The sequence below is a fragment of the Gymnoscopelus braueri genome (assembly GCF_963280865.1).
Source record: "Gymnoscopelus braueri genome assembly, chromosome: 17".
Classification (NCBI taxonomy): Eukaryota; Metazoa; Chordata; class Actinopteri; order Myctophiformes; family Myctophidae; genus Gymnoscopelus; species Gymnoscopelus braueri.
Genome location: NC_137617.1, coordinates 31,487,818 through 31,512,454, shown reverse-complemented (window position 1 = coordinate 31,512,454; position 24,637 = coordinate 31,487,818). Strand labels below are relative to the sequence as shown.

Genomic DNA, 24,637 nt, shown 5'->3' with positions numbered 1-24,637 from the left:
GAAGGTTTCAACTTTGCAATTGCAAGCTACATTTATTCGGATACAAGCATTTACTTAATGTGTTAAGAACTTGTGTATGGGTCCTATGGGAGCTGACAAAAATCTTTGGGTGCACCCAAATTATATGCTGGTGCAAGTAAATGAAAAAGGTGTACCAGTGCAAGCTATATGTAAATGGTTAGTCTGGAGCCCTATTCAACGTCACTGGATGCTTGCGTTGTCGGCACTTTGGTCGCCGTATTTGATCTGCACACACACAGGGTGAGCTCCTGCTGGAAGAACACTAGGTCATAAATTCCCTACTGATGTCAAAGAGATGGTAATAAATTCCCCAGTGATGTTAAATGCAACATACTGTATGTGTTATGCACATCTACACGCACACAAATGCCCTCTGAAAGAAAAGCAAAAAAAAAATAAGAATGCAGACTTGGCCCATATGTGTGGCAAATCCTTCAGCTGTCCACACTCTACAATATAATTCCAAAACCTGTCAGTCTGAATTCATTAGAAGCATTGCTGTAGTCTACTATTGCTATGATCTACTAGTGAGGTCATCAAATTCCCAGTATTATCAAGGGAACCATCTGAGTGGAGAAGGGAGTCAATGGAGGAAAGAAAATGTCCTAAACGTGCCTGGACATGGCAACAACAAGAGGAGTAAACTAGAGTAGACCAACAAAGCTGCAGAGAGAGTTCCGTCTTTAAACAACATAGTTAACATACTACCCCAGCGTAAGAATGATTGGCCCGGAAATGCTTGGCATTCAAAATATTCTACTTATGCAATGGTTGGCTATGTCAGCACTTGCTGAGACGGAGAGAAAAAAAGGCATAGTACTAATGAGCCGCTCCCTTGACAAACTCTTCATTTACAAAAAAAAAAAGACGAGCTTAAGTTCATGATGTCAAGAGAGCCAGGCTATAAAATCAAATTCGCACAATCTGAGAAAAACCTGCTTGACGCCTACAATTAAGATACTACATACAGTCTGAGAGAATTAGCTCTGTAAGCAAATGAGGAATTCCCCTCAAAATGATCACATCACACCAAACAAGCTTCCTTTCTTTGCATTTGCAATAAAAGCATCGACAACACAAAGAAACAAGGGATGCAGGACGAAACCTGTGACACTTCAGAGATCCATGATAACTGGGCACAGCCTGGCTATTCTTGGCAGTGGTGACACTTCTCACACTCATTATCAAATGATATGGTGTGATCAGTAATATTATAACAGGTCACCAATCAGAGTGTGTGTGGGGGGGGGGGGGGGCATCTCAGTATAATTAAGTGCATATCCAACTGAAAGTCGTCTCTTAAAAACACAAGACCAAGAAGTCATGTATGTGAAATATAAATTCCCCCCCCGTGTTTACAGAGAGAAGAATGCATCTAATAAGAGAGGCGAGAGGGAGGCGTGTTCATCATGAACGCTACAGAAAAACATTGCGGAGATGCTTCCTACCGCAGCTCGTCTTCTGCACTGTCCCTTACACAACAGAAATAAGATCTCGTCAGTTTAGGGTGTGGTTGGCAGGATGTCAGTGTCCCAACAACCCCCACCCCCTTTTCCTGTAATCAGACCCAGAGGGTGGTGATGGTGGGTCAGGAGGAGCACAGGTTTACATTGGTACAGCAGAGCTCCTCACCTCACTTTCAACTACTAAACTGCCCCTGACATAATCAATTGGAAAAGGTTTCTTTTGGCCTGTACTGTAAACTTACTCTGTAGTGAAGGAAGGTATCACTGTATGGTGTTCGCCTGTGTTTTGATGATTTGACTTAATGCATCTCGTAAAGCAGGAGAATTCAATTTAGTGGAGGACAGGTTATTTTATAGCTTCTCAACTTCCTATTGCTGTCTTATTAGTAAACCACAGACAAAGCTTTTCTCATCTGCTTGGTAAATCTCTTCTACATCGCAGAGGTAAAACAGGAATCAGATGAAAGAGGTAACAGACCTACCAGCATCAGTGACTGAGCCCAAGGATGCTTGGTCATATAAATCAGTTAAGAGCAGTGGTGGAAGAAGTACTCAGATGTTTTACTTAAAGTAAAAGTAGCAATACCACAATATAGAAATACTCTGAATGAATAAAAGTACGAAGGTATGGTGGAGAGTATGTTTTACCCCCTGTCCGTCCGTCCGTCCGTGTGTGTGTCCGTCTGTCACCACCGCCCATAGGCTAAGCTTTGCAGGACGTGCTGCAACCTGACCTGGCGGAGACCTGTGCTCCGAGGAGCACATCTTCTAGTTATGTAATAATTTCGCAATTTATTAAAAAACGTAAAAATTATAAAACAAGGGAACCAGGAGACCTGGTACTGCCAGACCCCTAGTGGTTGAAATCTGAATGGCCGGACTTCGCATGACGTGTGTGCAGAGGAAAAGAGGGACAGACCGACCGACCGACCGACAAAGCCTCATGTAGGCCGACCCCTTGGGTCTGGCAAAAAAGCTTTTATACTAGCTCACAGCGCATCACAATGCAACCCTTTGTGAGCTTGTAGATCAACGTGCTAGCCAAAGTATAAGTGATATGTTTTGTATTAATCCTCCTAGTTACACATTAAAATTGGCTAATGGGAAGGCCGGCCGGCCAGCCAGCCAGCGGGTGGACCTCTGACTAAGCCATAACCATATAAGGAGTTCCCGATGCTGCTACGGAACATGGGCACAAAAGGGGGCATGCCATATGGGCATATACTGGTGACATCAGTGACCTCCATATATGGGCATGAAAGGGCCAAGGACTGACAGATACAGAGATCCGGTTGTCCAGAGCATGTATGGGACCGACCGACTTCAAACTTGGCGCGTGCAACGGCAAGGACTCAAGGGGGTGTGGTGCCCGCCATCGAGTAGTTCGGATATCCAGTTGTCCAGAACCGCCGGCGCCGATCCAACCAATATGCCCATATATGGACATTCCAATATATGAGCATATACTGATGACATCAGGGATCTCCATATATGGGCATAAAAGGGACAAGGACTGACAGATACCTCCAAATATGGGAATAAATGGGACACGGGTAGACAGAAACAGACCCCAACACTATGACTCAGACATATTGGTCGGATCGGCAGTGCGACGTAGGTGTGAGGGCCGCATAGCGGCCCGAACTCTAGATGTGAGGGCTACGTAGCGGCCCGAACCTCTAGTAATCTAAATCTAGACTAGTAACTAAAGCTGTCAAATAATTCTAGTGGAGTAAAGTACAATAGTTGCCTCCGAGATGTAGTTGAGTAGAAGTATGATGAAGTATTGAAAAGTTAAACATATCACAAATCTGAAATCTAAATAAACTCTTCAGACTCAAATGTAAACATATTGTACACTGTGTAGTGTGCTTTGTTGCACTAATTTCTATTTTCTGAACCAACCTACTAGAGTATGTCAAATTCCTTATAGTAGAAAACATTGTCTTTCTTGTCGCATAATTTCTACAAGTAAAATTGTGGATACAGAACATGGCTAACTAAAGGCTAGCTGTCATATCACTGATATATTGATTTACACGCGACAAGAAAGACAATGTTTTTTTAGCACTCTGACCTGGCCGACCCATGGGAGGGGATATTTATTTTGCCATCACCAACAATAGTTTCAGGTGGACTTTACCATGCTGGTGTAATGGCACTAGGTTTGTTCAGAACAAAGGCTTTTTGTTCAGTTAGCCTTGCACTGAATGCAGGTGGGAGTTGGAAGGACACTGCTCAACTGTCCTTCACTTATCTTAGCCCATAGTGAGAGAGTCTATCCTGGACTCCCTTTCCCAACTCGCACCCGTTTTGCCTCTCAAAATGAATAAAGGTGATACTGTGAGGTATGAGATGATGTCATGTATTTACACTGACAGAGTAGCATGCCACATACATAAAGTCGAACAGTTGGCAACAGCTTCACCTACTTCCGCTGTGTACTACAATAGCCTTGTCAGAAGAACTAAGAACGTAATGTAGACTACATTTGCAATGTGGTGTAATTTTATTTCTACTGAGGGTCGAGGTCAGATTGTTGTCGTTTGGATCATTGCATTAGTCGAAAACTGGACAAACCGGTGAGGCAGCTCCCCCCCCCCACACACACACACACACAAACACACACACGCCCCCCTCCCCAAACAGACTATTACTCATGGATGAAACCAGAACGTTGACTCAAATGGATTACTACAAGGAAGGCAGACACACCTTTCTGAATCCACCATCATACTCCTCTAACCAAACTCATAAGTTTCCTTTATTATGCAAATGTAGACCACTATGAACTGAGCTGGACTTCAGCCTCGGGTTCACTACAATAAACACCACGGCTACAGCAGCACTTTTTTGCCTGCTATCCTCTCAACAAGCCATGTCCAAATGAATGAGTTGAGTTGGTTCCTCATCCTCACTGACACTGACCAAGTTAAGCACAAATGCTAGCATGCTAACCAGTGTTGCCATATTCTATTGGAGAAACAAGCAATTAGGTCTATGAAAACAAGCCCAAAAGAAGCAACTGGCCACATGAGCATTTATTTGAAAATAGCCGATCTAGCTCAACGCGTCGCATATGCTATATTCAAAAACTTTTGCAATAAAATGTGGATTTTATTTTTTGAACATTCTAAACAAATGCTCCCCTGGGCACAAAACATTTATGAAAATATTTGAGAACCACTGGTTTAAATATATATATATATTTTTTGGAAGCAAGCCTAAATAAGCAACTACACTTTAAAAACAAGCCCCCCCCCCAAAAAAAAACGCAACCGCACCAATATTTACAAGCAACTTGTAAATATTGCAAAGTGGCTTATAATAAGCCGACATGGCAACGCTGATGCTAACGGCAGCTATGCTAGTTGGTCCACTCTACACAGATTAGCTGGGATTTAGTTGAATAGAATATTGATTATGACTCGTTAGCTAGCTCTGTGAGATTATAGCCAGCTAGCATTAGCTTGAGTAGAATTGCATTTGTATTCAGACAAACACTGATTTAGTGTTACGTAGAGACTTAACTGGTTTAATAAGCGTTTGTTGAATTAACTAGGTCGGCACCGAACACCTGTGGGTGACCAGCAGCAGGCAAAAAAAAAATGACGTACCTTCACCTGAAAATAATGACGTAAAAATATTGTCATTTGGGGGGAGGGAAAAAAAAGTGTCAACGGGGCTCGCGTCGACACTTTTCAGTCGAAATAACGTCGTTACGCCCCAAAAAGAACGGATCTCCAAGCCACAACGACGCGTCGCTAGTTTGTAGATCAGTTGTTTAAGTCCCAAAAATAGCACTTTTTACTGGACGCACGACACCGTCGTACGGTGCTTAAAGTGGAGCTGGACGTCCGGGGGGCCTCCTCTAAAACCAGTGGTTCTCAAAGTGGATTCTAGATACCGACTCTCTGGGGTTCTGTAATGACCCTTATAAGTCTGTAACTCTTGACAGTGTACAAATGGAACCAAATGGACCCTGACGGGTCCATTTGGTTCCATTTGTACACCGCCAAGAGTTAAGGGGAGAGACCTTGAAATGTTAAAAGGTTTGAGAAAGACTGCTCTACACACTCACCCGACTCCAAACGGTCGTTCTGTTTCTCCGACAACAATGTTCCACTGATTTAACCGCAACTCCTCCGTGTGTCAGTCAGTAGTATCCAGGTTGGGGTCGGGTTGACTATAAGCAAGCAGCGCGGCTGTTTGTTTGCCCCCGAAGCGAACTAGACTGGATACAAACCCACGTATATTCCCTTCCCACTGGTGGTGTTGCTGCTGCTGCGGTGGTGCCCCACGTTGTTGTTGTTGTTGTTGTTATCGTTGACTGAATAAATAGTTCCGTACTCGGAGGTTTTAGAGCTGGAATAGTTGTGGCTGCTGCTCTCTTTCTGCTTTCTTCTTTCTTGTTCTTCCACGACCACTCACTGCAGCCTCGATGTTTCCTGAATCATCAGCAGCAGCAGCAGCAGCCAGCGTCCAGTGTTGCCAGAATATGTGAGAGAAATAAGCAGCCAGGTCTAGGAAAACAAGCCCAAAGGAAGCAACTGGGGACCAAAATATCTTGAAATAAATTGTGGAATATTTGGAATATTTTTTTTAAACATTCTAACACCACAAATCTGATATGGGGAGGAGGGGGCGTCCCTGGCACAAAATATCCCCCCCCCCCCCAGAGAGGGGGGGGGGTCTGTCGACAAAAACATATTCATTTGGGGGTCCTTGACATGAAAATGTTTGAGAACCACCGGTTTATAAACAGCATTAGGAAACAAGCCCAATTAAGCAAATACCAATGTTTACAAGCAACTTTACAGAAAAATAAGCCTAAAACCGCTTACAACAAGCAGACATGGCAACACAGCCAGCGTCCCTCCGCAGGGCTAAACTTGACTCAATTGATAACTCCTCCCTTATGCCCCCCCTCCTCCAGGGAGCTCATAATAATAGAACAAAACACATAATTTAATCCCCTTCCTTTAAATAAATAAATTCCTCTCTTTTTGATTTCCTCAAACACATGAAATAAAAATACAATTGAATGTAACTTGAATTTAACTGAAGTAGGCCAGTCATTCCCCATGACCAAATAGTGTTATTTATTTCAATTTTCCTATTGCATCGAACAAATACATTTGGAAAACTATTTAACTAAACAATTGTGTTTTTCTTTTTCAAATAATTAATAGATAGAAAATATGATGTTATATATATAATTATGCAGAAATAAATAAGAGAACTTCATTAATTTGCTGCAAGGCACTCTGAGATTACTTGTTTTATTTTGAAGGCATATTTCCTATATACAATACATACTATATATCATACTAACATTTGAGTCATCAGATGGCTGATCTTTTCATCTTCATTCAACAGTGTTTCTTTCAATAATCCAGCTGAGAACAAAAAACATTTAGATTGTAGAGAGGAATGCATCTTTTGTGGCTATACCACTCAGAATAGACTTGCACACACACACACACACACACACACACACACAGTAGAGGTCATGACAGACGGAGAACCCGAGCTCCCTCTGAAGCAGTAGTGACATAGAATGTTGGCGATCCACTGTAGCGCTCCTGTTGAGAAGAACACATTGCCATTGAGTGCATGAAACTGCTTATCCAGTAATGAATTAAAATCAATACATGGATGTTTTGGAGGATTTCTCATCTCTCCACATGGCAGGAAGGAGGTTGAGGAGGGAACAAGAGGAAAGAGCCACAGGGGTTGTTTTGCAACCAGGCACCTTTCCTCTCTAATTGATGCAAATCTTTTCCTCTTGCATACTTCCTTCAGCACTACTTCCTCCTTGCTAAAATTACACACTCAGTCCATATCTAATCTGACCACTCCAGAATGAGAGCATCTCACTCCAAAGGCGGATGTACAGAATTTTCATTCAGGATGAGGAAGGAAGGACTCATTTTAATAAATGTTAATTGAATTTCTACAAGCATCTATGCGCTAAGACTGGTCAACATTTTATAAAGTAAACAATTATTTAAAATAACCAAAACTAAAGGTAGAAACATTTGTTGTTTAGTGGTCATATAATTTTATAATTTCTCTCATCTCTATATTACGGTCATGACGTAACATGACAGTGTTTTGTTAAAAATGAGGTAACATTATTATTCTAGAAAGTTAAGTACTGGGGGTAGTGGGTTAAGTTTGTTTGGCCAAGAATTCAGCACTTGACAAGCCGCAGTGAGGCACAGTTAAGAATATCTGTGGGGTCAGGGGTCACTGAATCAACTTTGAAGCCCTCGGCCAGTGACACAGTCAGTAGCTCTTCCATGAAACTCTGCCCATCTGTGATGTCATAGGGGCTCCGGTTTGTACTGATGATGTCATCAGAGTGAGCCTGAGAGAATTCAGGGTCAGAGATGGTTAAACCCCGGTAACGCTGTTTGTCATACTGGTCCAGTGGTAGTTCATCTGGCCGAGGCACCCACTCTAGTTTCAGCCTGTTTTGTCTAGAGTTGCAGGGACGGGGGTGGGCCAGACCCTGTGGGGTCCGGTAGGAGAAGCGTTCACAGAGCAGTGCCACAAAAGCCTTCCAGGTACAAAAGAGGTCAACGGTGAAGAAACGCACAGAGCATGTGCGAAGCTCATAGTTCTCTGGCCCACGGCGTAAGTTAAAGTGGAGAACTCGCACCTGGGGACGAGATGGCACAACATGCTGATGATGCATTCTGAAGAGTGTACACAAACAAAGAACTGGTCTTTCCATGCCCCCCCACACAGCACACACACACACGCACACAGACCGTTTTTATGCATACAAAATAATATGCACACACCTTGCAGTCAACATCAACCATCAGCATGGCTCCTAGTGGCCCCGCTCTCTGGCTGAGTGGCACCGATGCCTCACAGCGGCGGATCTCTTCCAGCAGAGGGCGTATCTGGAAGAAATCTGCCTCTCTCCGAAGCAGAGTGAGCTCCCAACACTCAACCGGTAAATCCAGGGAGCTGGAACGCAGGTAATTCAGAATGTGCCTGAAAACCTTCCCATCGCGGTCTATGAAAATGTTTCCATGCTTGTCCCTGAGTGCGGGGATCTGCCCAGTGAACATGGCCCCGAGCATCGAGTCACGACACCGTGTCAGAGTGTCAAGTGTTGTAGTGTAGATTTCACCACCTACATTCAGCGATATTGGGTCCTGGAGAGAATTACTGTTGCTGTCTGGCGAGTTGAGGTTAAGCATCTTGGACAGTCAGGGAAGCCAAACTGCTGAGATTTTATGATCCCGGGAAGCCTTTTCAACACTGAGCTTGATGGCCTTTGTGCCTTGTCTGGGCTGTGGATGCTGCCGTACAGAGAATAAGGATCCTTCTGCACTGGTCAGGAATGCAGCAGAGTGAGAGATGTGGAGTTTCAAGTGTTTCTTTTGCTCCCAAGAAAGACTTTCTCTTCTTTTGAGTCAGCAAGGCACATCAGTAACCAGGATACGGACAAGTTACAAAAGATGCAAGGAAATCTGCCAACACTGAAGATTTATTAAAAGAAAAACCTGTGTACCTTACAAATACAGTTCTTCGCTTTGTTTTTGCTCCATTCTGTTGTATAACTATACTAACTATAAACTGATATTCACAAGTTTCTGTGAGTTTCCGTGCAGGTGTTTTCCCATGATTAATTGTATATCCTTAATGATTCCTCTAGCCGTGGGATTGTAGACGGTGTCACTGCCAGTAGCCAACAGCAGGCCTGTTGCATAAGCCCAATTTGACAGCGTTTCAGTAGCCACAGACAGAGAATGGAAGTGAGGGGCACAGTGACAAGACTAGCATGCTAATAACGGGACTCTTCTGTCTCAGCCTCAGCGGAACTCGCTTTTATTCTCTGCTCATACCCTCCCAATCTCACACACAAAGTTGTGTACTCATGCTCCCACACATACACACACAGAGATTCTGGGGCCGTCCGAGCAAGACACGGGGGACTGGACAATTTATCTGAAATGTCCTTCTTAAAGTGACAGCCGAAGCACTGAAAAGTGGCGTTTATCCTCAGTGAACAAAGCCCAGTTGAATTCACCTTTGAGTTAACATGTTTCCTCTTCTTTACACAGAATTAGAAAAATGAAATTTAGCCTAAAAACAAAAAAGTTAAATGTTGGTTCAGAATACTTGAATGAGTGATTTACTCTCTATTTCTGTGTGTGTCTATAAACACCTACCTGTATATGAAGTATAGTCCTATCAATGACGTGGGCTGGCAGTAAAGTGACGGTGCATCCACCAAACCCTCCGCCTGTCATCCTGCTACCAAACACGCCATCCACCTCCATAGCTGCAGCCACCAGTTCATCCAGCTCCCTGCAGCTCACCTCATACAGGTCTCTGACAGAGAGGCAATGCATACACTGTGTCTTAATATGATTATCATACACAGCCTCTCTCTGTCAAAATGATCACTGTGCACAGCAAAATCCAGTGTTCATTTAATTCAAAAACTTTGTTTTCTTTTTATGTTTCTGCCCAATTCAGTTGTTCTGGCAATTCCCCTTGAACAATGAACTATACAACAACACAGTCCCTGTCACGACTAATCCCCAAAGTTGGCCAGAGGATGTATACAACCACATTGACAGCTGCTTCTTTTCACCACACAATGAGGAGTTTCACCGGGAGGTTGTGAGGTGTGCGGCATAACACACTACGTTTCCCAGTTCTGTCCCCCGACCAACCTGTGTAATAGTCACCAGTGCAGTGACAAAGAACCCAATCTCATGCTGGCTTCCCACTGATGAACAATTGTATTTGTTTGAATTGTGTACGCAGCAAGTACTTTACATCTACTGTACGTCACACGAACACCTCCATTTTTACCCTTTCAGAGTTAAATCAACATTCAGGATTTTACTGTGTGTTGTGGGGATGATGCCACTTAAAAAAGAAAGGAGAAAAAAAAGATGAATTGACACTTTAAATGTATTTACAGTAACTGTGTGAGCCCTACCTCAGGGAGTTGTGACTCTCCACCATAAGCTTGCCAAATATTTTATATGAGCTTGTCTTCAGAGCTTCGGCAGCCAGGGAAGTCCTCTCTATCTCTTCGATAACATGACGAGCTCTACGATATGTCACATTATCCAGTCGGTCCCTTGAATCTGAAACAATTACAATAATGAAAGCCTTCCAATAGCTACTTTAACTTCCTGTTTTACCCCCTATTTTCTCACCAAGCACGGTTGTGTGGTTAGAAATCATACAGTAAGCCACGCCTTAGCAATGCTATGGTTATAGTCCATGGCACCACAAGAATTAAGCTGCAATTACGCAGGTTCGTTTTTTGTAATGTCAACCACCAACAGAATAGAGCATTATATACCCTCCAGGTCTTTCATGGTAGCCTCCCTGAGGCTGGCCTTTCCCAAGATGGACGCAGCCTCCTCACATTGTCTGCGTCTGGTGGGGTACTCACTGCCAGTCAGAGAGTGTTTGACATTGGAATTGGTGATGAGTATGACCAGGCTTGGATCAGACAATGGAACTGAGGTTGCCTCCAGGGACCTGAGTAAGCGGCACAGAAATACATGATTGATAGTATTCAAATCACCAAAGCATATGCATATCATGAAATCTTTTAACAGTGTGGCTGAAGGCATAGCCGTCTAGAACAGGGTCTGTCTGTATGTAGATCAATCATTACTCACACGGCTAGTTAATGACATCCCGAAACAGAATATTAACAGTGCTCTGGTAGAACTCGCAGACACACATCACGACACGGCAATTAACATACAATATATAGTCTAATCATAATTACATAATAATAGTCTCCCCTCCCTGTCCAATCATTAGATATCAATAGCTTCTAGATATGTAGTTTGTAAACAAAGCAGCATAAATTACAATGCAGTGTTCAGATGGCGAACGAATTGTTAACTTGCTGTGTTGCGATGTGTGTCTGCGAGTTACACCAGGGCACTGTTAATATTATGTTTCGGAATGTCATTAACTTAGCAATGTGAGTTTTTTCCCTTCTTTTTAATGAATTTCAATTTAGTCATTGCCAATTCCCCACGGTCCCTGGCAATATCCACTGCCAAAACCTACTGTGATAACCACACATTATTACTGCAATACAGTATTTACAACTATATAAAAAGTTATGAATTATGTTTTTATTTACTATTATCAGTACTATGTGCACACTCATTTCCCAAAACAGAGGCAGATTCTATACCTTAAAACAGTGGTTCTCAAATATGTTCATGTCAAGGACCACCAAATTGGTCCCCATTTGAAAAGATTTTGTGGCAGCGACCACAACATTTGTCAAGATTTGTTTTGAAAATAGCAGCTCTACATGCTCCCAATGCAACACACTGCTATGAGCTTGTAGATGATAGATCTGCTATTTTCGAATAGCCGACAAATAAAAAAGCGCTTTATTGTCTCCCTCATTTTGCTTGGTACTCCCTGGATCCCACTTTGAGAAGCAGAGCCGTAGAAATACGGTGTATATATTTTAACCACTTTTGTATTTATTTAAATTGATCACCTCAAGTTTTCTAAAATAATGAAAATAGCAGATCTACAAGCTCACAACACAAATAGCTAATCTTGTAGATCATCTATTTTCGCTATGAATACAAGTGTACCTTCAGATTTTGACTTGCTCACTGGTATGCCTTGAGTACACAGAGTTCTAAAACCACTGGTGTAGACAACCATGTGTATTCCACATGGAGTTGCCATATGCTTCTTTTCACCTGAAGTGAGGAGTTTCACAGTGAGGGCGTAACACGGGAGGAGAAACGTGCCATCCCTCCCAGTTGTGCTCCATTCTGAACAGCCACCAGGACCAAACTGTAGGACTCGCTAATGCAGTGAGAGAGAAGAGAACACCCTCCCGTTCCGGCTAGCCAACCCAGTCTCCACCATGGTCGGCAGAAACTTTACCCCTGTGCCACCTGGACGGCGGAGACCTGAGGTATTCCTTGTTATTGAAAACACATTGGAAACTATGTGCCAAACTTTTTCATTACCTGCAGTCAATTAGCAAAGCATGAGCCTCTCTCCCCAGAACAGACACAAACTGGTCCATGATGCCGCAAGGCACGCCAGCATGGGTGTGTTCTGCCTGCTGACACGCCACTGCCTTGGCCACCTTGTCTCCATCATCTGAGGACAAGAAGTAGAAAAGAAATCGCAAATCTCAGCTCAAATCACCATTAATCGGTTTGTGCCATCAGTACAGATTAGAGCCAAGCAAGTACTGAACTGTATTGTGATCAGCGATCGCACTAGTGTGCCATCAAACCCGGGTTCCGACTCTGACCTGGGTTAAGCTGCTGTAGGAATGTGTAGACGGCCACCTCGAGAGATGCTGAGCTGGATAGGCCTCCTCCCAGTGGCACGCTGCTGGCTATGACGGCCCTGAAGCCAGGGACAGGTTGAGCTGAAGAGAGTGAGAGAGAGAGAGAGAGAAAGAGAGAGAGGGAGGGAGGGAGGGAGGGAGGGGGGGGTGAGAGACAACTTATTGTTGTGCTGGTGTCTGTGTGTACACATCGCAAGTTAAATGCCATAACTAAATCTGGTGTTCGGCATCTTCACAAAAACAACATACATGCAACCTTTGGCATATATATTCTTTTCCAGTTATATGGCCATCACTCATTTCTTTACCCCTGTAATGCTGCACTACACCCTTCACGTAGTTTGCCCATTTGGGATGCCCAGGAGACAGAGGTGAACCATAACTGGGCAGGTTGAAGTCCACCCTATTGGGCTCCTCAACATCCTTAGTTACTGTTACTATGGAGACACTCTGGTCAGAGGTTCGACTCCCCACCACCACAGTCACCATGGGCAGGGCCTAAGAGAGAGAGGCAGAGGCTATCATACATGTATGGAATATGGATAATTTTTGTATTGACGATGTTTTATTTGCAACTTGAGGGGGTAAACAATTGAATTTACACCATAATTCACAGTGTTCAATGTTTGATGACTTTGTTTGTACATACAGTGAGTGACCATACCTAAATATGGTAACCACTAGCCGACAATCGTATTCCAAGTGCGAGAAATATGATGCATCACATTAATAACGTTTGATTGTGTGTTATGTTACCATTGGCAGCACGAATCCTTGGTTGTAGTCGGTGTGTTCCCCTATCAGGTTGACTCTTCCAGGGGCACATACTGCCACTTCAGGAGCCTCTCCGCCGAACACCTGCTCGTAGGTACGGCGAGCCTCCTGAACCAGCTCGGACACACTGGGAACTGGACTGGCCATTGAGAAATTGTGGTACAAAGTCCAGTGTAATTTACTTTAAAGTAAATAAAGCGAGGCAGACATTAATACACTCACTTTGTCCAAAATGTATGAAACAAAGTGGGAGCGGAATAAGATACAACACAGACAAGTATAACGATAGTGGACACAAAGCATAGACACAAAGTTGTAATATTTGGCATATGATGACAAGTCAGCTGATTTAGTTCCTGGATTCGTTTGATTGGTGTAGAGACGTCACATGACCGGCTATGGCTTATGTTTGTTTTGCGCAAACATTTTTGTTTATTCGATTTAGTCCTCATTCATCCAGTTAAAACAATTTGTTGTCAAATAATTGCATTTACGATATTACTTGAATGTGTCAAATGTTCATAGGGTATTAGTATTTATATAGTGTGTTTCTCCCGTCAGATGAGCATCGAGGGGAATTAGCTCAAATGGTAGAGCGCTCGCTTAGCATGCGAGAGGTAGGGGGATCGATGCCCCCATTCTCCAAAGTTTTTTTTTTTATTAACAATAATTTTTCAATAAAATTCTTGTGTACCCAGTACCCTAATAACATAATTTTAACATACTGGTAGGTTATCTTAATGTATTGTAATAGAGACTATAGGCTACTAGCACTCCTATGTAAACAGCTAAATCAACCAAAGTTTACTTTAACGCGGCTGAATTATATTGACAATATTAACAAATTAACAAATTAACAAATCTGGTTACTCCATCTTCTAATATGCAACACGTTTGATATGAAACGTTTGAAACGGAATACATTTAGTTGAAACTGAATAAATGAAGCAATAAACTCTGGTGTGTGGAGTGTGACTCCCTCTGGTGGTTGTGAGGTGCCACGGATCTGCCACCCTGCCTGCTTCGTTGTTGTGGATCATGTCGCGTTGCCTTGTTGTCAGTGGTGGAAAACTAAATACATTTACTCAAGTACTGTACGTAAGTACAATTTTCAGGTATGTTTTACTTTACTGGAGTATTTCCAAATTTCTGTACTTTTAATTCTACTCCACTACATCTCAGAGGCAAATATTGTACCTTTACTCCACTACAATTATTTGAAAGCTTTCTGGTCTCCAATTGGAGGCGTGGGTTCAAATCCCACTTCTGACGCACGCTTTTGCGTATCACATTAGCTGATGTAGAAAGTTTACATATTATAAATAAATGTTATGTTTATGTTTATTTATTTATTTGCCAACAAACTACGTAGACAGACAAGCTTGTGGGAAGAGAAGACTAGCTCGCAGTTGGAGTCAGTGTAGCTGTAGGAGCCATTTTGATGGTAGTGTATTATTTTGTAACCTCACTCCGTCAAATGGAAGAAGCTTGCGACACACATTTTGTTTCACAGCGTACTTGCATCTGAGACTCCGGGCGCAGAATCGATGACAGACGGAGTTTCATTTTTTCAAGCTACTAGGCAGGTGATTGGATGATCCCGCCCCTAGCAGCCGCTGATTGGTTCGTATGCGCAGTGGTTCGGGCAGACCCTCCTTCCTGAAACCAAATGCAAATGAGATTTCCGGAGGGAGGGGGGTTTACCAGGCTAATTATTTTGTAGGTTGGCATTACTTTTGGACACTGGTTGGCGGGCTCTAGTTTGGGCAGCACTGGGTGGTTATTTAAGGGGTTACAGGTGCACTGATTAGGGAGATGAGATCATAGGAAGCAGACAGACAGAACCACAAAACCAGATATTCACCACAGAAATATTCACTGGTATGTTCATCATAACTGCAAACGACAATAAATGCACCTAAAACTGGATTTCAAGACTGGACATTCCATACTGTTTGTTTTTTACTTTGGCTGCGTAGGATCACTCCATACACCACCACCTGTTGAAGTAATGTGCATTGGAAGGCCATTACAGTAGCCATGGCTCACATGACGCTTGTCTGTCATGTTTCAGGGCTAGAGTCAGTGGTGGAAAAAGTACTCAATTGTTTTACTTAAGTAAAAGTATCAATACTGCAATGCAGAAACACTTTGTTACAAGTAATGTCCGGTAATCAAAATGTACTTGAGTAAAAGTACAAAAGTATTGGCATCAAAAATGTACTTAAAGTAGGCTACTAAAAGTAAACAACGCCTCATGATGCAATGCACTGTGAGCTTGTAGATCGGCTATTTTCAAATAGCCAACGTTTAAATAGGGCTGAAGTGGTTATGTATGTTTTGTAATAATAATCAAAATCCACAAAAAGTAACTAGTAACCAAAGTTTTCAAATAATTGTAGAGTAAAATTACAATATTTGTATTGTATTTGAGATGTAATGGAGCAGAAGTAAAAGTATAGAAAATTGGAAATACTCCAGCAAAGTAAAAGTAAGCCTACCTCAAAATTGTACTTAGGAGCACTACTTGAGCAAATGTACTTAGTTACTTTCCACAATTCCACCACTGACACACTGGATAATGCATGAAGTGAAAAACTAAAACAAAAAACCCACAGAGACACACTTTCAAATAGGCTACCTGAGCTGAGCTAACAAACTAAACAAGCTGGTGGGAAGAGAAGACTAGCTCCGCAGTTGGAGTAAAGGACCATTTGTAGGTGGAGGTGGTCCGAAGAGACGCAAATGAGGAGTGAGGGAGATGATGGAAAAAAATACTTTTGGAAAAGTCCAAAGGCCCCGTCAGTGGCCCTAAAATAGCAGATCTACAAGTTCATAGCGCGGCACCGCGCTGTGCCGCGCTATGAGCTTGTATATCAGCTATTTTTTAATAGCCAAAGTATAAAAGGTTAAAGTGTTTAAAATTATTGTGATGCTATATTAACACATTTTGCTGGGGACCCCTGGCACCCCCCCAAGGACCCCTGGGGGTCCCCGGACCCCACTTTGCGAACCAACGCCCTAGAGGCCGTGCTGCTTCTGATACAGAACCAGACATTTTGGCCAAAGGGTGGCGCTAAAGGAAAGGCAATGGTGTCACCAAAATCAGCAGGCTTCTTAGTTCTTCCATAATAAAATTGCATCAACATATGTTACCCTTACCATGCCATGCACATCCACCATGGAAATAGAAAACTAAATACAAGGACCAACAACATGTCATTTAAAGTTTATTTTATTTTATTTTATGTCATGGATGTCTTGTGCAATGAAATATTTTTCTTTAGCTGCCCCTTGACTGTGGAACTCCCTGACCAGCTAAGAGCTCCAATCTGTTGAAGCTATCAAGATAGGAGGACTAAAGACTAGCTTTAAGGTTTACACCCGTCCCTATGGGCTTTTTTTGCCCATATATATATTCTATAGGCTACTGCACTTTGAGATTTGTTTCAAGTGTAAAGTGCACCACTTTATTTGTGATCGATACTATATTGTGCTGTTTATTCTCCTTACATAATGTCTGTTTGACAGTCTGATTATCTTTCATTCTAATCAATTAGTAATGATCTACTCGCCCCTCCTGCCCAAGACCTCTGGTTGAAACTTTAGTTTAATAAACATTCCTCATCCATTTGAATTTAACCTTTTATACCAAGGTCAGAATCTCCACAATACTGATGTGTGACTGTGTGCACCTTCCTCTTGTTTGTTATTTAGATACAGTAGCCTACTGTGTTTTCTTGTCTACAAATGCCAAGTGTTATTTAGCATGTTGTTCAGTCAGGTATTCCCCTACTTTGTAGCAAGGTTTTCTTTGCACTCTATTTACTTGCATTTAAGTCGTTTAGTCATTTAAAGACATCTGCTGAATTGCAAATTGACAAATAGTCAAATTAATCTATTTTCCTAATGGCTCAATTAATTGATTAACTATAATATTAATACTATAATATATATAACAATTTCTTCACCTGCAAAACCAACGTTCTTCTATATTACGACTGCCTTAACTAAATGAATGTAGGTATATAACCTATTTATTCTTAAAGAAGAAATACAAATTTAGATCGCCTAAAACTAATAAGTAGCCTATAGGCTACATCATTCTACCTATCATTCTGCTCTCTGTCCTGATCCAGTGGAGATGTAGGCTTCAGGGACGTGCTTGGACTCTGCCAGGCCATTTAGCCAGTTATGGCCAACTATTATGGACTATATTAAGATTGGGTTAACTGCTGTGCTAATGCTGATGTCTTACAAAATGTATTTCTTAAATTAAAACATTAAAAAAAAACACCAACATATTGACATATTGAATAAAGGACAAGGTTTAAGTTTTGTATCAATTACATTTATTTATTATTTTCACCAGGAATGACAGATGTGGCCTTTCACTCGGCGGACTGCGTCTGGCGTGCAGTCTATCCAGGGCAGGCGCAGCTTATCTGTACTTGTCAGAGAGGGCCAGGGCTACGAGGTTCAGGAACTTATCCATGGCCAAGTGCATAACAGGAGTGAACTCATCCGGGAAAGTTTTGGCAATCGTCAAATGAAGGTTGTAGATCAGGAACTGTGGACAATAAAGAAAGCGTATATTTAAGATCAGAACAGAAGTGATTGTATGAATAGGTATAGCCTACATTAATTAATGCCACCTCAATCTGACAATGATTGCTGGTATCATTGTGGGGTGTTACTGTAATTATTATTATAGTTATTATAATAATACTATTATTATTTATAATAATTAAAATGATTTATAGTGTTGTGTACGTGGAAGGAAGCGCAACATCAATCTATAATTAAACAATCCAGCTGTAGCCTACTTATGCCAATAGGCTGCCACTGTCATCACATATGGGCCGTAGGCTACCTGTCTTAATTTGACAAGATGGATTTCTTTGTATTTTTTATCTCATCAGCACAAATATATAATTCTCAACCATGCACGCACACCACTGTAACACAGTTAGTTATAACCCTAGCAGTGACTCACCTTGTAGTTGACGGGATCCACACGGAGCTGGAAGGCGTGCTGCTCGCTAAGAGCCAGCAGGTCATCGTCAAGGGTGTCCATGTTGGCCACAGCATCTGTGATGGCCTTCATGACCTTCTGGGCCTGTTTCTTCACATGGGGGCTCTTCGGGCTCAGGTCGCCTCCCCAGTGAGCGAAGTACGTCTTGGATTGAGGGTTAACGAAGAACATCCTGTAAAACAATCAGAAAAGATTTAAAATCGAGAAATTCGATGTGTTGCTGTAGACGTTATGCATTGTCGACATAGCGTACTTTTATTGAACTGCATCTTTAATAATATGTTACACTATGCATACCTGGAAATGGCCTCAATGCCGATCGCTTCCGATCTCTTTGTTACCATGGCCCACCCGACCTTGACCAGGCCCTTGTCTTTACTGTTCAGACTCATGGTGGCGGTTCTCTCTCTGTTTCTGGACCTGAATCAAAAGGGGAATGGAGAGCACTGGGGTGGTCTGCACAGCCAACATGCTTTTATATTCACATGCTTTCGGGAGGGGCGCCTCTTGAATTGGTGCCAAGTCAGTGACGCAGGTTCACCACCACCCATCTTCCATCTTCAGCTGATAGACCTCTTCATGGAGGAGAGCCAACAATGTAACACACATCATTGTATAGGCTAGTCTGCATTGCGAAAATAAAGGGAAAATAGTGGAACAAAATGGTGTGAAATAAAAAATATCTCCATTTAACGTTATTGATTTAACGAATTTTAAATGTAGCTATTGATGCACAGAAGAAAAAAATACAATGTTAATGCAACTTTGCATGTAAAAATGTATGTTTAATTTTAGGCTTATTGATTTATACTTCTCGATCTGTTCCAGTTGTAGGCTAGCCTATTAAATATCATATTATCCCAAGATTAGCAGGCATTTTATCGGCTTCTACAGCTTTCTCGCCGTCCCCTCGCTTATTTCATGTTTCCTCAACAGGCAACACATTTTGAATTTAGCCTCAGAATATAATATGCTATCACTATCCAATGTCATTGACACATTTCTAATATCATGTAGGCCTGTGTGTAGTATCAGATATTCTTAAATATAGTCTGTTAAGGCCTATGGAATAGACCTTATCTTGTTAAGTGACTAAACTTTAAGAGTCACAGATGTTGTGCGGGTGGTGGGTGCAACATGGAGAACGTTTGGTTACAATAAAACTTCTTGCTGTCGGGTGGAAACCTTGTATGCCCCAGAAATTATAATCCTTTTTAGCCTCTTAGTAGGCCTATTAAAAAAGTGAAAATAGCCAATCTACAAGGCAATGCTTTGTGAGCTTGTAGATCGGCTATTCTTATTCTTCCTTCATGGTTCATGCCATGAGAGACACTCAAATTATGGTAGATATCAAATCATGTGCTCACATGTAGGCCTAGCCTACTGACTGGTTATCTGAATGACTATGACTTATTTTGTTTTCACAAGTTAATGTGTTGGGTTTTTTTTATGATGTAAATTATTATTATATATAGAGAGATTTTTTTTATTGTACCTGATTGGGTTTTAGATTAGTGTTACTCGAATTCAGAAAAGCTTCCTGTGGACAGGTGTTGAAAATTAGTAGGCCTACTCGTGCTATATACACTTTAAACAATGCATCTGTTTTTGTGTAATGCAATTGTGATGCCCATATCAAATTAATACACATAACATAACATAACATGAATAATTAGCTACACATCATCATCACCGTATTCACTATTCAAGCATCTTTTCTGCACAACATCCTCTAAGAAAACGTGTCTAATAGTGCATGCTTCTTCTATCTCACCCAGCACCGGTCTACCGTTGTAGTGGTCTATGCGAGTTGCATTGACACATTAGAATGAACAATGAAGCATGGTGTTTGTTTGCACACAGACAATGCGTTTGACATTCTCATTCTCTCAACACACCATTCTTATCAACTTATTCTCGTTCAATCATTCATAGTAGCCTATACATTGTTTTGCTTTCTGAATATATGAATAAACAAATCACATAGTGGGGTTCGAATAGGCCTATTGCAGCCAAACCCACCAACATGACTTTGATATTTCATTATGTCTCAGTTCGTGCCGTGGGTTAGGTAGGTCCGACGTCACATCATATCTAGCCATGCCATTTCTTGGTTCTCAGCCGTTCTGATCTTCTGGCTGAATGTCAAAAATCATATCATCATCATAATCATCATCATCATCATCGTCATCATCACCTCCTCTCCTCTCCTCCACAAGCTGCAACTCATAACCTGATATTAAGCTAACGGTAACAACGGCGAAAGACTAATTGGCAGGTGAAATCGGGGTTAGGAATTCCGATTGTAAAAATTTATGTATATTATATTATATATATTAACACCCCTAGGCTAAAGTAACACTACTTGGTTCCCACGGCCTCTCAGTAAAGAAAATAGACTACTGTGTATAGTGTTGCCCTCATTTCAGAATAATTAGTAATGCAGTATCATGCCAATTCAACTGTGGGGTGTGATGGGTGAGACGGAATCCTATAGGCTATATATCATATAGGCTACATTGGGAGGACAGATATATTATTAGGCCTATTTTTGTTTTTATTTTTGCTTTCTTTGCTTTGGCCTAAAAAAAATGTTATTTGTTATGTTTAGCGTCTTTGAGCGCTAAATAATAATTAGGCAACCATTAAACATATTACAATATGAACATGTCTAATATGTCTTATTTACACAAAACAGTTTGAATACAAAATGTGTCTCGTAAATGTAGAACGAGACACCATTTAATGAGAGTTAAAGTAGGCTACTGTTCTTAGATTCCCATGCAGTGAATGCCATACTAAATAAATAACGCATCGTTAGTTATCACCCTGCTCAAGTAGGCAAGTTTCTTAATCAAGACCTACGTATTTGGTCCTCTCGTTGGCAGGGTGGGGATGGCACATGCTGCTGGAGATAACACTTATGTTTAGACAGATAATGTGGCAAATATACTGTGCAAAAAAACGTAGGCATATTTGAACACATTTACTGCGACATAGTTTAATTTCCCATTGGATGAGATAAAAAAAATAAACGAATGTATACAGAACTGCATTTCACCTTTGAGTTTAGGCAGATTAAAAAACACTACAGTGCTATAACGGGTTTGTGTGTTTATTTGTTTGTTTTGGTCCAGAGGGGCATCGTGAGGGCAAAGGGTGGTGACTTGAGCCACTGTTGCCACACCCTTCTGCAGCACGTGCCTGTCAGTAAAGATATACAGGCCATGGTGGTGCATCTCAAATCCAATCATCCACAAACTAGGTTACGAAAAAAGCTCCAAGCTTATCGAATGCCTGCCAATGCCATCTCCAACCTATCACAACTCGTCCTCTCGTTTAGGGCGGAGGAAGTTTCAGGGATTTATAGAGCAGACGGGCCCTTTGGGGGCCAGAGACTGTTAAGTAACTCACCAAGAAAGCAAACATGGTTGTGTGGACAGAAAGCGAAAGAGATTTAATTGCCAAAGTCTTCGCCAGTGTGGTCTTTGAGGACATCGGACCCAAGGCTCTGTCCAGGTAAAACTCCACTCGGAATTAGTTGATTATAGGCTATAGTTCCAACAAATGTATTATTATTATTATTATTATGCTATTAGACTATTATTATCATTTCTAACTGAACTGAATTTCAACTTATCAATGTGAAATGTATGTCCGCAGGTGTCTGATCGTGTACCCATGGACACAGCGGTACTTCGGGGCCTTCGGTAACCTGTACAATGCCGAGGCCATCCAGGCCAACGAGATGATCGCAGCCCACGGCATCAAGGTGTGCCACGGTCTCGACAGGGCCCTGAAGAACATGGACAACATCAAGGAAACCTATAAGGAGTTGAGCATTCTGCACTCAGAAACACTGCACGTCGACCCCGACAACTTCAGGGTAACATTTGTAAAACACACATGACATATAGTAACTTGTAACTTTGAAATGATAAAATGGGGTTTCAGAATTTTGTTTTAAAACCCATAGGTGTATTCACATCACATGTCAAATATATATCTAATAGTGAATGTTCTCTGTCTCCCCCAGCTGTTCTCTGACTGCCTCTCCATCTCCATCGCCGCCAAGTTGGGTACAGCTTTCACCCCCACCATGCAGGCCGCCTGGCAGAAGTTCTTGAACGTCGTTTGCTCTGCTCTGGGCAGGCAGTACCACTAAAGGGTCTCTAGACCTGAGGGAATTCAACTTCTGTGCCGTTTCCTCAATAAAGAATCATAATTTATTAGACGTAGCCTATTTGTTGTGTCTTTGTTTTCCCTCTTACGCGTGCGTATTTACGCACGACCTTAAAGCAAATTTTGTGGTAAGATCCAGGTCAGATTAGGCATTAAAGATACCATCATTTATATTTAATTGATTTGTCACAATCTTTGGATACATTTGTCCAAATTAGGCAAAATAAGGGGCTATAGCTCAGTGGTTTTCAAAGTGGAGAGGAGAGAAAAAAAAACAAATGAATAATAATAATAAAATCATTTTATTTTATTTTTTATGAATACATAATGTATTAGTTTATTTGTATGTTTATTTAAAGGTACTTGAATATTTAGGTGATATTTTTTGTTAAAGTAAGCGTTAAATAGCTCTATATTACCATAATCATTGCTATAGACTAGTATTTGTTCAAAAACAGTGATCTCCCAGTCTCTCCAGCTCTTTAGTAAACTGAAAATACATTTTCAGCTCGGGATGCCAATTTTACTCAATCAACAGAGAGAACTGAAACTTTAAGTGATGAAACAAATAAATTACTAAACAAAATTGGAACTGGTCTGCACTGAAAATGTATTTTGTGGTTTCTAAAAAGCTGGAGAGACAGGGAGACCAGACCTCTATTACTGAACGAACACTATACTGGTTACTATCAAAATATAGAGCTTTATAGCTGTTTAACAAAAGTTTTGTTTTAACCAAAAATCTCATTTACACTACATTCAATTATTTAATTTCCATAATTTATTTCTAGATTATTGTACATCCTGTGAGTGCGGAGTCCCTATTTTGGGCATGTCATTGTCAAAGATTTTCAAAAATGATTACATCGCTGTTCACTGAGTCTGTAACATATTTTTTGTAGATGGGGTATTTTCCAATTTTTCCACTCTTTCTAGGATTTATGAAACAAAAAAAAATTGTTGCCACTCCATTTTCTGTAAAAGATAATAATATTGATAATAATAATACATTTTATTTATCTGGTGTGAAACGAGAAAATCAAAAACACACAGGGTAGATTCCTAGCTCTGGATAGACAGAGAAGGCCAAATTAAGGTGGAACCTAAGAAACACAATTAAAGGGTAAGACCACTTTGGTAGAGGTTTGGGTTGTGTAGTTACCTTGCCATGATGTAACTCCAAAGGTGGGCAAGAAATCAAAAATAATTGCTCCATTGATTAGAAATTGATAATTCAAAAATATGCTCCTCATTGACTTACATTGTATGGTAAAACAGCTCTCAAAGTCACTCTTTTAGCACATAAATGAACACAAACAAAGTTGATTCAGACAATATAGAGCATCACCAAACCCAGTACTGTTTGTTTTTTTAATAAAAATGTCAACTTCCTGTTGATTTTACTATTTGAAGATCTGGATCCGGATCCGCGGATCCAGTCCAGGTTTTCTACTTATTAAAAATGGCAAAATCAACAGGAAGTTGACATTTTTATAAATAAAAAAAACAGTACTGGGTTTGGTGATGTTCTATATTGTCTGAATCAACTTTGTTTGCGTTCATTTACGTGCTAAAATAGTGACTTTGAGAGCTGTTTTACCATACAATGTAAGTCAATGGGGAGCATATTTTGAATTATCAATTTCTAATCAATGGAGCAATTATTTTTGATTTCTTGCCCACCTTTGGAGTTACATCATGGCAAGGTAACTACACAACCCAAACCTCTACCAAAGTGGTCTTGCCCTTTAAGCTAAAGATGAACTAAAAACAAAAAAATAGAAACAATATTTTTTACATGATAGAAAAAACTAA

The 24,637-nt window shown here is 41.2% G+C and overlaps 5 protein-coding genes across 6 annotated transcripts in view; 1 reads left to right on the top strand and 4 right to left on the bottom strand.

Moving 5' to 3' along the window:
- The window catches only part of llgl2 (LLGL scribble cell polarity complex component 2), a 29,165-nt gene extending 23,236 nt beyond the window's left edge, over nucleotides 1-5,929 (bottom strand). For both annotated transcript variants that reach the window (XM_080455139.1, XM_080455140.1), the window contains exon 1: nucleotides 5,569-5,929. The gene's annotated coding sequence lies outside the window, so the exon portion shown is untranslated. The remainder of the gene's footprint in view (nucleotides 1-5,568) is intronic.
- An 831-nt stretch (nucleotides 5,930-6,760) lies between these two features.
- galk1 (galactokinase 1) lies at nucleotides 6,761-13,944 on the bottom strand. Its single transcript, XM_080454378.1, has 8 exons — nucleotides 13,588-13,944; nucleotides 13,140-13,329; nucleotides 12,793-12,912; nucleotides 12,500-12,635; nucleotides 10,837-11,018; nucleotides 10,465-10,615; nucleotides 9,683-9,845; nucleotides 6,761-7,072 (listed from the first exon to the last, which is right to left on the bottom strand). Exons 1-8 carry the CDS (start codon nucleotides 13,750-13,752, stop codon nucleotides 6,998-7,000), a joined length of 1,182 nt encoding a protein of 393 aa, XP_080310504.1. The 5' UTR covers nucleotides 13,753-13,944; the 3' UTR covers nucleotides 6,761-6,997.
- On the bottom strand, nucleotides 7,122-8,827 carry LOC308104098 (BTB/POZ domain-containing protein KCTD21-like). The gene is made up of 2 exons (XM_080454393.1): nucleotides 8,300-8,827; nucleotides 7,122-8,154 (listed from the first exon to the last, which is right to left on the bottom strand). The coding sequence occupies exons 1-2, from the start codon at nucleotides 8,705-8,707 to the stop codon at nucleotides 7,684-7,686; spliced, it is 879 nt and encodes a 292-aa protein (XP_080310519.1). The 5' UTR covers nucleotides 8,708-8,827; the 3' UTR covers nucleotides 7,122-7,683.
- Nucleotides 13,945-17,934: 3,990 nt separating the features above from the next.
- LOC308104097 (hemoglobin subunit alpha 1-like) lies at nucleotides 17,935-19,098 on the bottom strand. Its single transcript, XM_080454392.1, has 3 exons — nucleotides 18,938-19,098; nucleotides 18,602-18,812; nucleotides 17,935-18,175 (listed from the first exon to the last, which is right to left on the bottom strand). Exons 1-3 carry the CDS (start codon nucleotides 19,030-19,032, stop codon nucleotides 18,047-18,049), a joined length of 435 nt encoding a protein of 144 aa, XP_080310518.1. The 5' UTR covers nucleotides 19,033-19,098; the 3' UTR covers nucleotides 17,935-18,046.
- Nucleotides 19,099-22,002: 2,904 nt separating this feature from the next.
- Nucleotides 22,003-22,878, top strand: LOC308104096 (hemoglobin subunit beta-2-like). Its single transcript, XM_080454391.1, has 3 exons — nucleotides 22,003-22,159; nucleotides 22,304-22,526; nucleotides 22,677-22,878. Exons 1-3 carry the CDS (start codon nucleotides 22,068-22,070, stop codon nucleotides 22,803-22,805), a joined length of 444 nt encoding a protein of 147 aa, XP_080310517.1. The 5' UTR covers nucleotides 22,003-22,067; the 3' UTR covers nucleotides 22,806-22,878.
- Nucleotides 22,879-24,637: the final 1,759 nt, after the last annotated feature.

What these genes read in the sequence shown, in the direction of transcription:
- LOC308104098 (XM_080454393.1), bottom strand. Translation starts at nt 8,707, where the DNA reads ATGCTTAACCTCAACTCGCCAGACAGCAACAGTAATTCTCTCCAGGAC. An exon ending in TGGTTGATGTTGACTGCAAG is followed by an intron (nt 8,155 to 8,299) that starts GTGTGTGCATAT and finishes TCTCGTCCCCAG; the next exon opens with GTGCGAGTTCTCCACTTTAA.
- galk1 (XM_080454378.1), bottom strand. Translation starts at nt 13,752, where the DNA reads ATGGCCAGTCCAGTTCCCAGTGTGTCCGAGCTGGTTCAGGAGGCTCGC. An exon ending in GAGAGTCACAACTCCCTGAG is followed by an intron (nt 9,846 to 10,464) that starts GTAGGGCTCACA and finishes CCTCTCTGTCAG; the next exon opens with AGACCTGTATGAGGTGAGCT. An exon ending in GGACTATACTTCATATACAG is followed by an intron (nt 7,073 to 9,682) that starts GTAGGTGTTTAT and finishes TCTTCTCAACAG; the next exon opens with GAGCGCTACAGTGGATCGCC.
- LOC308104097 (XM_080454392.1), bottom strand. Translation starts at nt 19,032, where the DNA reads ATGAGTCTGAACAGTAAAGACAAGGGCCTGGTCAAGGTCGGGTGGGCC. An exon ending in GGCATTGAGGCCATTTCCAG is followed by an intron (nt 18,813 to 18,937) that starts GTATGCATAGTG and finishes ATTGTTTTACAG; the next exon opens with GATGTTCTTCGTTAACCCTC. An exon ending in TGGATCCCGTCAACTACAAG is followed by an intron (nt 18,176 to 18,601) that starts GTGAGTCACTGC and finishes TATTGTCCACAG; the next exon opens with TTCCTGATCTACAACCTTCA.
- LOC308104096 (XM_080454391.1), top strand. Translation starts at nt 22,068, where the DNA reads ATGGTTGTGTGGACAGAAAGCGAAAGAGATTTAATTGCCAAAGTCTTC. An exon ending in GGACCCAAGGCTCTGTCCAG is followed by an intron (nt 22,160 to 22,303) that starts GTAAAACTCCAC and finishes GTATGTCCGCAG; the next exon opens with GTGTCTGATCGTGTACCCAT. An exon ending in TCGACCCCGACAACTTCAGG is followed by an intron (nt 22,527 to 22,676) that starts GTAACATTTGTA and finishes TGTCTCCCCCAG; the next exon opens with CTGTTCTCTGACTGCCTCTC.